Below are 14886 nucleotides of genomic sequence, written 5' to 3'. Positions count from 1 at the left end.
CTCTGCTATACTAGTTTTCACTTCAGACGACTTCTACCAAACATGCCTCATATTACCTGTGCCTACGACGCGGTCGCTTTGTGTTTGTCGCAAGCAGTATTTATTATAAAAATAGTTTTTATTTTTTATTTCGGTATCTATTGAAGATAGAGCTTTGGTGTCTTCGAGAGGGTTGTTCATTTTTGGTAGCTGAGTAACTTCGTCGAAAACAAAAATATTCTTTACCTTGTATCTTAGAAAATAAATAGTTTTTTCTTGTTTTGCACAACTAAAATCAATCAAATTGTAATGACGTCTGAGACAATAATATAGAACCTTTTGGTACCAGCAACTTTCTAGAACACGTCAACTTTCTAAAACTTATCGTTTTTGAGATATATGCAAATCAATATTATTTTTCCCCATACAGAGCTGGCTCTGTTCGCTGCATACAGAGCTTAGCTCTGTTCTACCATACAGAGCAGGTAAGGAGTTTTTATTGAGCCTGTAGAGCTCGATGCGTCTCTGCTTAGGGGACGTTAAGACGGATCGATTAAAACCATTCCGGCCAAAATCGGTTGAGCCTGTGACAAGATATTCCAGTGACATTGATTTGGTACACATGTCTACAGCCAAACAAACAGACATTTGCTCAGCTGGTGATTCTGAGTCGATATGTACAAATGAAGGTAGGTGTAGGAGGTCTAATTGGGTCCTAAAATGAAGCTTAGATTGCTGATATTATTGTTTACAGCGATAAAGCTTATTTTTCTGAGTACAATGACCCTTTGTACGACCACAAAGAGTTTAAAATGGATTTTTAAATCAATTTTGAAAAATTAACCTCGCGGTCCTTCTTGACAGAAAAGCTCCTACTTGACAGCTCATTCCAAGGGGACCATAGTTCATCCATCGGAAAAATGTTGTCCTGTCAAAAAAAAATTTTGCATTAAAATGAAAAAAAAGTGATCAGAAATGGTTTTTAATCGTGTTTTTTACCGTTGTACATAAAAATTTACATAGGGCTTTAGTACCCAATTAATGAGTTCATTTTCCGAGTGATTTTATAGCTCGTTTTATAGCCTTTCCTCAGTAATGTGAGGAAGGCAACAAGGTGATCAGAAATAATCGTATTTTTAACAGCACTGTTATAGAGATATCTACGTGCGCATGTATTGCGTGTACGTACACGAAAAAGATTGAGGTTAAATTTTGTCCGGCCAGCAAAATCAAATTGTGCGCTAGTGTGTGTACGCGAAACGTCATAAAGCTCTATTCGTATTTTTAACAGTAGTCGTATTTTTCAGAGCACTGAAAATATTTGGAATGTTTTGAGCGTGTTAGTTTACTTTTTCGAATGCACTGTAACTGAAAATCGCACTTTGCTGAGTTCGTTTTCGCACTTTTTCATACGATTTTTTCAGTTCGACTGCGATTACACTTTTTTGTGTAATCGCAGTCGAACTGAAAAAATCGTATGAAAAAGTGCGAAAACGAACTCAGCAAAGTGCGATTTTCAGTTACAGTGTGGTCAATTTTAAGTGATTCTGCCTGACTTGTCTGGATCGTGTAATGTTTTGATTTGTTGAAAAACTAAAATTTTATACTGGACGGTTCATCATCTAAATTAACTTTTAATGTTTGCGGGTTCCGATTACTTTCGGCAATTAGCCGCAGCAAACGATGATTCAGCGGAGATCTGCGTCAAGGAGGAATCAGCGGAAAGTACGAGCAATGGAGGGTATGACTAAGCTTTAACGAATTTATTCAATTTTTTCAACCGACTTTTTTTTTAGTAAGGCGGATAAGCACAAATCAAGAAAGCCCCGGAAGGCCTGGCAAGGTGAAACGTACACCACAGTGCAACTCCAGCTGGCCTACGAAGCGGTACAGAATGGCATGAGTATGTATCATGCCGGCAAAATGTACGGAGTTCCAAGGCCCACTCTGCAGTACCGCGTGAAGAATAATGTATCCAAACCGGATGTAAAAACCGGCCCGAAATGTTATCTCAGCCAGACTCAGGAGTTGTCCATGGTGGCTTCGCTGCACGCCCTGGCCGATGCCGGTTTCACCGTTAACTACAAACTGATCCAGATCTTCGGTACGGAGTACGTCAAGGCGAACGAAGAACAGTTTCCCGAAGGTATCCCGTTTCGGAATACGAAACCAAGCTTTACATGGGCTATGTATTTTTTAAAAAGACATCCCGATTTAGCGGAACGAACCACTACCAGGTCTGCTTTTGTTGCGTCCAAACGTTTGCCCGAATGGTTTGGATGCGTTTCGCAATATCTGACAAAGATGGGCTTGCAGACTGTTGTTCAAAACCGCCGACAGGTGTTCACGATGGACGACGTTGAACTGAAGAGAGGCAAAAACCGCAAAAACGAGATCACCTTCACTTGCCTCTTCGGGGCCAACGCCAACGGAAATCTACTTCCTCCTTTGATTCTTTACCCACATACATTCACACTGCCGACTCAGAATAAGCAATCGGAGTTGAAATACGCAGTTGCTCATCAGGATACCAAATTGACTGTGGGAAATGCCCTGTACCAGTGGCTTACGAGGGTATTTCAACCATGGCTGATCGAAGAAAACGTTCCTCGGCCGGTGATTCTCTTCCTCGACGGCCATCGCCACCAAATGGGCTATTTGAGCAGCCAATTTTGCCACCAGCATCAAATCGTCCCCATATCACTTCTTCCGCGTGTTATCCACTTGCTGCGACCTCTGAACGAAATCCTGTTTGTGTCGATAGAAAAACTGTGGCACGAAGAGATGCAAAACTCTAGCACAGGCAGCTTCACAACCATGGACCCGCTGCTGACACCGGTTCTGGACCGACTCACCGACACCGCCGAAAGCATCATTCGTGATGGCTTCCTTCGCAGTAAAATCTATCCCTGGGACCCGGAAGGTTGTAACACGGTGGACGTCACACAGCCTCAACCGGACGAAAATCGGTCAAAGTTGGTTCTGTTTCGTAGGATGCTCGAGTCACGACTAACGGCTCATGAGCTGGGCGAGTTCAAAGCAAGGCGACATGACGAGGAGTGGCGGGGACCGGTTGAATATGCCAGTTTGTTCCAGGTGTGGCGCGAGTTGATGGATGAAATCGACTCCGTTGAAACTGGGGCATGTTCGGATATGGACACGACACAGGAAGGAGATGGATGTAGTGTTGAGCCGGATTTGGTAGCAGTTAAGGAGGAAGGTTGGTTTGAAGCAATTTATCTATGTTTCCGTTTCTAATGTTTCATTCTTGCAGAAACTGGCGAATGTTTACTGGACTTTGTGAAAGAAGAACCAAGTGTCGACTGTGGCGATTAATAAATTAGGCCGGAATTCTGTGGTCAAACATCTGATTCTAAATAAACATGTAGGGGAAATCTGCCCATTTTAAGCCTAATAAGCGGTCGTGTTTGAATGGTGCTGGATGATCTGGCGTGTTCCTAGAAATTTACTAAAACCAAGTACACCAACGAGTAGAGCAACTTTTTTTGAACATTTCTGTTTATTTTCACTTTTATTAAAAGTTATGCTATTCCTTTTACAAGCATTAAAAAAAATATTTCAAAAATGCATTCTAATCAGTCGAGTGCATTGGGCCACGCCCATTTTACTATTTTCAGCTTAGTTCTTTTTTTCTTCCAGCGCTCTTTTGGGTCTGCTTAGTGCTGCCAAAATTAATGAAATTTTAAGCGAACACTCACGAAAAGTAGCATTTATAGCGAAAGTTTCCTGGCAGCACTTGCTCACTCCAACAGGCACTGCACCTGCTTGTTGGTGGCCACCCTTTGTTCTTTATTTGCCTTCGCTTCTCGCTCGGTTTTCTTCAGCCTTCGATTGGAATGAGTATTCAAAATTCAAACGTCAGAAGACTTAGCGCGTTTGTTTTTTTGATGGTGCTTGCTAATTATATACATTTTTCGGTATTATTTTTCAAGTGAGTAACTAAGTAATGATCAACAGAACATGTTGCCGGTAGTTGGAAGCAATTTTATATCTTAAGCGCTTTGAAATCGTTAGCGCAAGTGAAAAGATATTGATGGCGGCTTTCGTTAAGCAGTTAACCTCTGATCTTGCGTGTGGATTTTTGTTCCACCAAAATGATGAGAAATGGTCTGGCAAAATAGAAATTATGATCAAAAGTGCATTAAATTTGATCTTTTTGGCCAGTAAATGACATAAATTTGCGTGATTACTCGAGGCGGTGCTGTTGCTGGTAAGTTTATAGCCTAAATAGTATTTAATCGAGCTTTAATCGAGCATCAAACTCTTCATATGACGAAGACAGGTGTTTGATTAGAAAGGGTATATTTCCCCTATAATATCTGGTTTCAAGTCGTTTTACTGCTATTTTACGCATACGAAACGATTCGCTCTACAACCCCACAAATCTAATGTTTAGTTCGTTTTTCGGAGATTTTTGAATGTCAGCTATTTATTGTTCAAAAATTAAAAATTTTTAAATTTCAAAATACAAAAAATTAATATGACAAATTTAACAAGAAAACTAATGAATTTAAAAATTTAAGGAACTTAAAAAATCAAGGATTTCTTTATGGCATTTTTTGCGCATGTACATATTGCGCGTGTACGAGCACGATAAAGATTGAGGTTGAATTTTGTACCGGCCAGCAAAACGAATCACGTGCTAGTGTGCGTTAGAGCGGGCTTAGATAGTTCTATCCAGATGTTTAAGCGAAGATAACGTTGCGAATGGTGCACGCCCGAATTGTCAAAATCAAGGAGCCATTAAAAAAAAAATAAAATAAAAAAAAAATGCCATTTAAAATGAATTAAAATATTTTTTAACATTTTGTCGGATTAGGGGTAAAACAGATATTCGCCTACTTAATACGGCATTTGACGTTTTGATCACAAGGTAAATAAGATCTATTTCTTTTTTCGAAAATGTTTTATTTAATTATTTTTGAAATCAAATTTACAACTCCAATACTTCTAACTTACGTGAAATTGTCCGAGGATTCCGAATATGACAAAATTGGGACCAATATGTGCCGCTATGACGGCCTACAGGGCAAAAACTAACGTTGTAAAATGTTTGTTATAGAAAAATCTAAAAACTATGAGAAAAACTGCGATTGGCCAAAAAGTTATTTCCGAAGGCTTATAGTCCATGAAATTACCTATCTTTTGACCTACGGGAGTATGGGTGTTGGAGGCTGTTGGAAAAAGATGTTAAGGTTTTAAAAAAAATCAATTTTTAACAGTAATTTGCATAAGCTATGAGAAAAAATCAAACCAATCCTGGATGTCTATGGCACATATTGAAGTGCTTCAAAAGACCTTTCGAATGCATCTAAGAGAGTTGGAATTGAAGAAGTTTTACGGAAATGCGAGCAATTTTAAGATTTTCAATGTTTTTTCGACCTCAAACTTCAAAGCCCGTTTTACCCCACTTTCCTGTGTCGTAGAGGGCTCATATTTGGCATGAGTTCATCTCATGTATAGACAAACAAACCCTGAAAGTTTCATCCAAATCGGAGCACCTCGATACGACCTGTTACACATTAGTGAAAAACTCGCTCTTAAAAAGTTCATTTTCCGAGTGATTTTATAGCCTTTCCTCAGTAAAGTGAGGAAGGCAAAAACCGCACAAAACACGATTTAAAACGTTTACGTTTGTTCTACGAGAAAGTTTACTTCTCTAGTTTTATGTTTTTCTTGTTTAATTTTTAGTAATTATATTTCCATGCATCTTTTTAAAGGATGTGCGACATAAGGTCGAAAGGATAAAAGGTCGAACGTGAAAAAATTAAACAAATAATTAAAATTATAAACTTATAAAAAAATCTTGAAAAAATACTTTCTTGCAAACAATTCTGATTTTTTATGTGTTTTCCTTGGTTTCTCCATCCTTTTAGCAATGTTTTTTTTTTTAAATAAACAGGATTGCTTCCAAACCATTTAAAAAAAAATCCATTCTTTCAAACATGAGCAGTTGTTCCGAAATAAGTTCGACTTCTAAAATATTTTTCAAGTTTTTGCCTGCCTCACCTCAATGAGGAAAGGCTATAAAATCACTAGAAAAATGAACTTCTTTATTCAACCTCGTAGACCCACCTTCACGTATACCTATCGACTCAGAATCAAAATCTGAACAAATGTCTGTGCGTGTGTCTGGATGTGAGTCCGTGCACCGAAAAATATGCACACTACCGTTTAATCTTATTCGATCCGTCTTGGGGTCCCACAAGACCCTAGTTAATATTATGAAGTTTAGAAAAGTACTTCAAAAGTTATGCTTAAAAAGCGATTTTAGCTAAACTTCTGAAGATAGTAAAAAGGGTGTTTTTTTTAAAGAAAACTCGCCATGCTAAACATTTTTAGAAAGGTATTTAAAAGACCTTGGACCGTGGTGTAGGGGTAAGCGAGGTTGCCTCTCACCCAGTCGTCCTGGGTTTGATCCCAGAAGGTCCCGGTGGCAAATTTTGAGACGAGATTTGTCTGATCACGCCTTCCGTCGGACAGGGAAGTAAATGTTGGTCCCGGTCTAACCTAGTGGTTACGTCGTTAGCTCAGTCCAGGTGCAGGAGTCGTCTCCCTGGGTCCTGCCTCGGTGGAGTCGCTGGTAGGCAGTTGGACTAACAATCCAAAAGGTCGTCAGTTCGAATCCCGGGGTGTATGGAAGCTTAGGTGTAAAAAGAGGTTTGCAATTGCCTCGACAATCAAGCCTTCGGACACCTAGTTTCGAGTAGGAATCTCGCAATCGAGAAGGCCAAGGCAATGCTGTAGAGCGAATAATTTGATTTTGATTAAAAGACCTTTCCAATGCGTTCAAAAGATTGAAAATCTGACAACCCCATCAAAAGTTATGAGCACTTAAGTGTTATTTATACACTTTTTTGAGGCCGGATCTCAAATATTTTGGTGAAAAGTTGTCCGGATCTATCATGCAACCCATCGTTGGGTAGGTAATCAAAAGACCTTTCCAACAAGCCCAAAAGATTGAAGATCTGACAAACCTATCAAAAGTTATAAGTACTTTAATGTTTTTAATAAACTTTTTTTGAGGCCGGATCTCAGATATTTTGATAAAAATATGCGAGGAAGGCACCAACCACCTAAAGGTGGATCAATTAAAGTATATTAAAACGAGTCAAATGCAAAAGCTGTCAAAGGCAAACTTATGGGAAATTGGACAAGCTTTCCGGTAAAAATATTTACGAGACTGAAAAATCAAGTCTGTCATATAGAAATTGCCAAAAACCACCAAAAGGACAATGATCAATATTGAGACTTTATGTAAAATTGTCTGGCGAATCGATTCCCACCATCGGGTTTTTTAATGTTGACGTTTAGACCACTTTTCAATAAAATAGTTTTAGTAAATGATTTTTGTATTTTTTTTTTAGGGGAGACATACCATCCTGCATTTTTCGTCAGTATTTTTGTAACATCTTAGCCTAGTTCCTCAAAAAAATTTAACGAAAAAATATCGTGACATCACCTTAACATTTGACTTTTAAACTTAAAAATCAAATAATCTCATAGAACAGGCGTGTATTTTTATTTCGGTGATTTTTTTTTCAGAAAGCCCGTCCAATTTCCTACAAGTTTGTCTTTGACCACATTTTGATACGATGCAACGGCTTCGAGATACAGTAATTTTTAAATTGCAAAATACAAAAATATTTAAATAACTTACGCCCTTCTCAAATGCTATTTCCGAGTACAATTGGCCTTATATACACAAAAATGGCTTATATAGGCCTAGGACAACATGTCTACAAAGTTTCATTGAAATCGGAGAGGGTCGGGTACAAAAGTACCAGAAAATTATACATATAAATTATTTCAAATTTAAATAGTTCTGATAATGAAAAAGGCATGCTTCTTAAATATTGGTGCAAGTTTTTATCTTTTTTCAATCTATGTATCTTTGGTGGTCACAATAGATCCTAAGAAAAATCTGACTTCAAAAACATCGTATTTATTTATATTTTTTTACAGATATTATTTTGATATTTTGTTTGACAACATTTTCGATTTTTCTACCATAATTTTTTGTATCAGTTTTTTTAGATCTCGTAAACATAGCAACAAATTGAAAAAATAATAAAAAAGAAACTAAATTCTACAGTTTTTTTTAAAGATGAAACAAACAAAGCTTACAGTATTTGTTCGGTAACTGGGCGTTGTTTAACTGGGCTACTTTTTAACCGGGCGCTCAATAACCGGTCCGTAGCTCAGTTGAAAATCAAACAAACGTCAAAAAACCAAAACAAACCGAAATAACCGAGGGGTGTTCAATAATACAAATAAAAAACCTTTTTCAAACTTTTATTTAAATTAGAGTCACAATTAAAGATATAGGAAAAGTAAGCATTGTAAATAAATTTGAGAAACTTTAATGTTTATACTTCATCAGGAAAATATCATGGTGGTTAAATCGGTGGCCCCCTCGTAATTTTTCGTTCAGCACAGTTAGCGAGCAACATTCGGTGACTGGGCTACGTTTTCAGTCCAGTTACCGAACAGGCGAACACGCACTGAATTTGTTTTTGCTTTTTGTGTGTATTTAAGTACCTCTAACCTCTAACAGCAAAAAAAAAATATATTAAATTTGGTTATTGAACCTCTGAAAAAATAAATAATACAAAAATTCAGAATTCAACAATCAGCGATAAAAAGTTAATTAGAAAAATCCAAAAAAATATTTCCCCGTGTATCTATTTCTTTCTGTAAAGTTCAAACCTAAACTACAACTTTGCCAAAGACACCAAACCGATCAGAAAATCCATTCTCATGGTACAGATTTTAGAATACATTTTCACATGCCCATTTTGATGACCATCCTGCAAACTTGTATGGAAAAACTAATGATACAAAAGTTCAACTTTTCAACACTAAACACAGTGCGGAAAAGTTGAACTTTTAAGAACTGTTTTTTTTTTTGTTTGGAAAAGTATGCAGTTGCAATCTCTCTCGAAGGACTGGAAAAGCACAGTCTGTGGGCAAAGTTTGTAGTTTCACAGGGAGTTGCAAAAAATAAAACTAACAAATAGTTTTGCAAATTAAAATATTTGGAATTTTCATTACTGGTAGGCTATTGATTTATGATGCAATAAAACTTGGATGATATCACAACCAAAGAGTATTTTACATCTCTCTGCCACAACCCTGTTTCAAACAACTATAATATTGTGATTTTCTACGGGGACATTTCGGCACAAATCAACCCAACTCTTCGTACAAAGGAATATAGTGTGTTATATTATGTGATTTTTTTTTTTGTTTGTTTGTCGTTATGATTATAACTAAAAAAGAAACATTTCGTACGCATTTGCAGCTGCACTGTGTCCAAGTGATTGTTGTGATAAAAGAAGCAAAAAAAAAGGGAGGGAAATCCTCACTTACCGGCTCCGTCCTCGGAGGCCCCGCGAAAAACCTCTTCCCCGGCCACGCAGCACCTTCCCGTTTGCGGGCGGGCTCTTCGGTCTCAGCGCCTCGATCCGCTCGGTGCAGCCGGTGGTCGGATTCTCTTCGAACGAGTTAGCGTACAGCTCGCTGTTGAAGTTCGAGTTGGTAAGTTCCGGTCCGATCGTGACCCAGCCCGGTCGGATTGTCGAGTCGCGGCCAAAGATGTGCAGGCGACGACGGCCCAGGCAAAAGTGCTCGATGATGTGGAAAATTTCGATTGGCTTTTCCAGACTGCCGAATTCGGCTTCTTCCGAGATGATGAGGTCAATGTCCACGTTGGCGTGGATAAAGTCTCCGTCGGTCGAGCGGCGGACGGTTCCCTTGATGCCCATCAGGCAGTGTTCCTTGGTGCGTTGGAAAACCGCTTTGGGTTCGAGGATTTTGGAGTGTCCTGGGGAGTCGATGTTGGTTCGGATCCAGCAGATGTCCTCGCATCGCCGGAAACCCCATTTGCGCAGGCAATTGCGACCCATGTCCAATCCTTCGGAACTGCCACACCAGAGAAACACGAAGCTGCGATGGGCTGCGACTTCGCCGATATCAAGAGCCAGGATTTCGTCCCACGACCAGAAGTTACGCGGAGCCCCCGCGGCCACGGCCGCTCCACCGCGGGCGTATTCCTCTAGCGGAGGTTCAATCAAAATTACGTCAAACTTTGTTCCCAGATTTTTGAGGTCAAAACTTTTAAGGTCCGCCCGCAGGTACATCGGCGGGGAGGCCGTTTCGGAGATCAGTTCGTCCTTCAGCCGGATCAACTCGCGCAGCTTCGGATATTCCTCGAACCGGTCCGCCAGGCCAACGTCCCGGATAAAGTTCTGCGGTCGCTGCCCAGTATCGACAAAGTGCTGGCAGTAATCATTGTGGGGATTCGACGATTGAGTACCCTAAAATAAACACAAATTAGTTGAAAAGCGGTCCACAAACCCCGACGACCAAAAGTCCCCCCCCCCCTTACCTTCAGGAAGGTAGACGAATCCCGGTACACCATTCCCTCCGACGATTGGGACTTTTTCGACGAGCTGGCCTCCTCGTCATCGTAGCGCTGCGCCTTGCCCATCGGCGTATCCTCGGCCGTCCCGAGCACATGCTTAAGGTCCTGAACGCTGGAAACGCCCAGCTGAAACAAGACACCCGAAAGACATTAAATTTTCAGTTCCGGACCAAATGCCCAAACAAAAGCAAAGAAAAAAGGACTCACCGTCTGAGCAAGAAGCTTCTTGCGCTTTTGCGACTTTTCGCGCAGAGATTTAATCACGTCGCCCATGGTGGGGGGCAATGCTGCGGAACAGTTAGCGAACCATTTAGTTTGGATAACGTAGAATCGGTACGGATTTAAACACGGATTTTGCGCCGGCTGCAGGAACGCGTCGTTTTTTTTTTCTGCGAGGAACGAAAACCGAAATCAACAAGCTGTCGCGGTGGCAAACTGACAGAACGAAAGAAAAGAGGCACCCTGTGATTACGGTAGGTAGTTGTTTTTGTTTTCGAAGGTAGGCCGGACGTTGTTCTGTGCGCGAATACACGCTGCTACAAAATAACCCAGTTTTGGGTCATACTCAAAAAACTATCCAGGTTTTTAAGCGAAGATGGCGTTCGAATGGTGAACATCCGAAATGTTATAATCGCGCAGTAGCACCAACATTAGAAAACAAATGTGGTTGTCATGCCATGGCACACTTTTTTCGGAACATTGCTACCGCTGCGTGATTTTGTAATTGGGTCCTAAAATGAAGCTTAGATTGCTGATATTATTGTTTCCAGCGATATAGCTTATTTTTCTGAGTACAACGACCCTTTGTACGACCACAAAGAGCGACAAAGAGTTTAAAATGGATTTTTAAATCAATATTGAAAAATTAACCTCGCGATCCTTCTTGACAGGAAAGCTCCTACTTGACAGTTCGTTCCAAGGGGACCATAGTTGATCCATCGAAAAAATGTTGTCTTGTCAAAAAAAATTTTGCTTTAAAATGAAAAAAAAGTGATCAGAAATGGCTTTTAATCGTGTTTTTTACCGTTGTACATAAAAATTGACTTAGGGCTTTAGTACCCAATTTCGGACGTTCACCTTGTGAACGCCATCTTCGCTTAAAAAGATGGATTTGTTTTGCCTTCCTCACCTCAATAAGGCTTTCTAGTCAGAAATTTACCAACACATTCAAAGTATATTTACATTACAGCTGGATCAGGTTTCCTATCTCTTTCTAGCAAAAGTTGTTTGTCAGGCGACATCTAGCTGGGTTTTTTGACTGACCGCCCGATATGTCAGCCAACATACTTCGCAGGGCTGTGACAGCTACAGCTCGATCATTGTTTGCATCAGGACACTGTGACAAGGAGTTCGTCATTTTTGAGTTAAATTATATTTTTTTCACTGGGCCTAGAAAGCCTTATGAGGAAAGGCTATAAAATCACTCGAAAAATGAACTTCTGGTTTAGAGCCAAGAAACCGCTTCACGAACGGCAGAAAAAAAAGAGGGGGGACGTTTTCTTGGGGCTTTTCTTCACCCTTTTTGGCTTGCTTTCGCTACCACTGCTTCCCATTTGAAATTTTTCTTGACCGGTTTCTTCCGAAGTGCATACTTTACATTAAGCGGTATACGCACTTCGGAAGGAATCGGTCAAGAAAAAAAATCCAATGGCCAGCAGCGGCAGCGCAAGCAAGTCAGAGAGGGTGAAGAAAAGCCCCAAGAAATCGCTCCCTCTCCTTTGTTCTGCTGTTCGTGAAGCTGTTTCTTGACCCCATTCCTTCCGATCTGCATACTAGCCTTTATGGTGGTTTATGTAAGAAAACCCGTCATTCTATACCTTTTTAAAAAGGTATTTAAAAGACCTTTCCAACGAGCCCAAAACGTTAAATTTCTAAAATTTGTATAATCTTAAAAAAGTGAAGAACATTCCAATTTCACATTTTGAGCAATTCTCTGAGTTTTCGGTCATTCGATTTTTTTTGTATTTTTTAATCCGGCTGAAACTTTTTTGGTGCCTTCGGTATGCCCAAAGAAGCCAATTTGCATCATTCGTTTGTCCATATAATTTTCCATACAAATTTGGCAGCTGTCCATACAAAAATGATATGTGAAAATTCAAAAATATGTATCTTTTGAAGGAATTTTTTGATCGAGTTGGTGTCTTCGACAAAGTTGTAGGTATGGATATGGACTACACTGAAAAAAAATGATACACGGTAAAAACAAATTTTGGTGATTTTAACTTTTTGTCACTAAAACTTGATTTGCAAAAAAACACTATTTTTAATTTTTTTTTTATTTTTTGATATGTTTTAGAGGACATAAAATGCCAACTTTTCAGAAATTTCCAGAATGGGCAAAAAATCTTTGACCGAGTTATGATTTTTTGAATCAATACTGATTTTTTCAAAAAATCGAAATATCGGTCGCAAAAATTTTTCAACTTCATTTTTCGATGTAAAATGGAATTTGCAATCAAAAAGTACTTTAGTGAATTTTTGATAAAGTGCACCGTTTTCAAGTTATAGCCATTTTTAGGTAACTTTTTTGAAAATAGTCGCAGTTTTTCATTTTTTTAAATTAATGCCCATGTTTGCCCACCTTTGATAAAAATATTTTTGAAAAGCTGAGAAAATTCTCTATGTTTTGCTTTATTGAACTTTGTTGATGCGACCCATAGTTGCTGAGATATTGCTATGCAAAGGCTAAAAAACAGGAAAATTGATGTTTTCTAAGTCTCACCCAAACAACCCACCATTTTTTTATGTCGATATCTCAGCAACTATAGGGCCGATTTACAATGTTAAAACATGAAACATTCGTGAAATTTTCCGATCTATTCGAAAAAAATATTTTCAAAAATTTAAAATCAAGACTAACATTTTAAACGGGCCAAACATTCAATATTACGCCCATTTGAGTCTTGATTTTAAATTTTTGAAAATATTTTTTTCGAAAGGATCGGAAAATTTCACGAATGTTTCATGTTGTAACATTTTAAATCGGACCTATAGTTGCTGAGATATCGACATTAGAAAATGTTGGGTTGTTTGGGTGAGACTTAGAAAACATCAATTTTCCTGTTTTTTAGCCTTTGCATAACAATATCTCAGCAACTATGGGTCGCATCAACAAAGTTCGATAAAGCAAAATATAGAGAATTTTCTCAGCTTTTCAAAAATATTTTTTTCAAAGGTGGGCAAACATGGGCACTAATTATAAAAAATGAAAAACTGCGACAATTTTCAAAAAAGTTACCTAAAAATGGCTATAACTTGAAAACGGTGCACTTTATCAAAAATTTACGATAGTACTTTTTGATTGCAAATTCGATTTTACATCGAAAAATGAAGTTGAAAAATTTTTGCGACCGATATTTCGATTTTTTGAAAAAATCAGTATTGATTCAAAAAATCATAACTCGGTCAAAGATTTTTTGCCCATTCTGGAAATTTCTGAAAAGTTGACATTTTATGTCCTCTAAAACATATCAAAAAATAAAAAAAATTAAAAATAGTGTTTTTTTGCAAATCAAGTTTTAGTGACAAAAAGTTAAATAAAAAATCACCAAAAATTTTTTTACCGTGTAGCATTTTTTTCAGTGTAGTCCATATCCATACCTACAACTTTGTCGAAGACACCAACTCGATCAAAAAATTCCTTCAAAAGATACAGATTTTTGAATTTTCACATATCATTTTTGTATGAACAGCTGCCAAATTTGTATGGAAAATTATATGGACAAACTAATGATGCAAAATGGCTTCTTTGGGCATACCGAAGGCACCAAAAAAGTTTCAGCCGGATTAAAAAATACAAAAATTAAAATTAAAGAAAAAAGACCGATTCCGTAGAGAACTGCTCCACTCTGTGACTGCTCTTTTATAATTCAAGCAAAATATTGTAATAAGGGCCGAAGTCGAAGTGTAAACAAATAGTCAATCCTGCTCGTTCTTAATGTAAACATCAACTGACGTGAGCAGGATAGACTCTTTGTTTACACTTCGGCTTCGGCCCTATTACAATGTTTTGCTTGAATTTCAGAGTCTTATTTTTTATTGAATATTTTTTTGATTTTTTATTGTTAAGAAATTAAATCTCAATATCCATTTTCATTCTTTTAACATATTATATTGTTATAATTTGACGTTTCAAAATATTGAATTCTGCTGGATTTTTTTTAAATTTTCTTAAGAATTTTTGTAGAATGTTTAGATTTTTTAAAATTGTATAGATACTTAGAATTTTTAGAATTTTATTATCAAAAAATATTGTTTTATTATTAGTTTTTTTTTCGTAGTTTTGATTATAAGGCTTTCTAGGCCCAGTGAAAAAAAATAAAATTTAACCCAAAAATGACGAACTCCTCGTCACAGTGTCCTGATGCAAACAATAGAGTTATCTAAACCCGCTCTCACGCACACAAAAGCGCCATTTGTTTTGCTGGACGGTACAAAATTTAACCTCACTTTTTTCGTGT

The 14886-nt window shown here is 38.1% G+C and overlaps 2 protein-coding genes across 2 annotated transcripts; one reads left to right on the top strand and one right to left on the bottom strand.

The window, feature by feature from the left end:
• Window positions 1–1534: 1534 nt before the first annotated feature.
• On the top strand, window positions 1535–3395 carry LOC6048409. Its single transcript, XM_001865297.2, has 3 exons — window positions 1535–1720; window positions 1776–3199; window positions 3254–3395. Exons 1-3 carry the CDS (start codon window positions 1617–1619, stop codon window positions 3313–3315), a joined length of 1590 nt encoding a protein of 529 aa, XP_001865332.2. The 5' UTR covers window positions 1535–1616; the 3' UTR covers window positions 3316–3395.
• A 5810-nt stretch (window positions 3396–9205) lies between these two features.
• LOC6050420 (N6-adenosine-methyltransferase non-catalytic subunit) lies at window positions 9206–10874 on the bottom strand. The gene is made up of 3 exons (XM_001867001.2): window positions 10634–10874; window positions 10391–10552; window positions 9206–10319 (listed from the first exon to the last, which is right to left on the bottom strand). Exons 1-3 carry the CDS (start codon window positions 10697–10699, stop codon window positions 9369–9371), a joined length of 1179 nt encoding a protein of 392 aa, XP_001867036.1. The 5' UTR covers window positions 10700–10874; the 3' UTR covers window positions 9206–9368.
• Between the last annotated feature and the right edge of the window lie 4012 nt (window positions 10875–14886).

Source organism: Culex quinquefasciatus, chromosome 2, assembly GCF_015732765.1.
Source record: "Culex quinquefasciatus strain JHB chromosome 2, VPISU_Cqui_1.0_pri_paternal, whole genome shotgun sequence".
Taxonomy (NCBI): Eukaryota; Metazoa; Arthropoda; class Insecta; order Diptera; family Culicidae; genus Culex; species Culex quinquefasciatus.
This window is presented reverse-complemented; position numbering and strand designations above follow the sequence as displayed.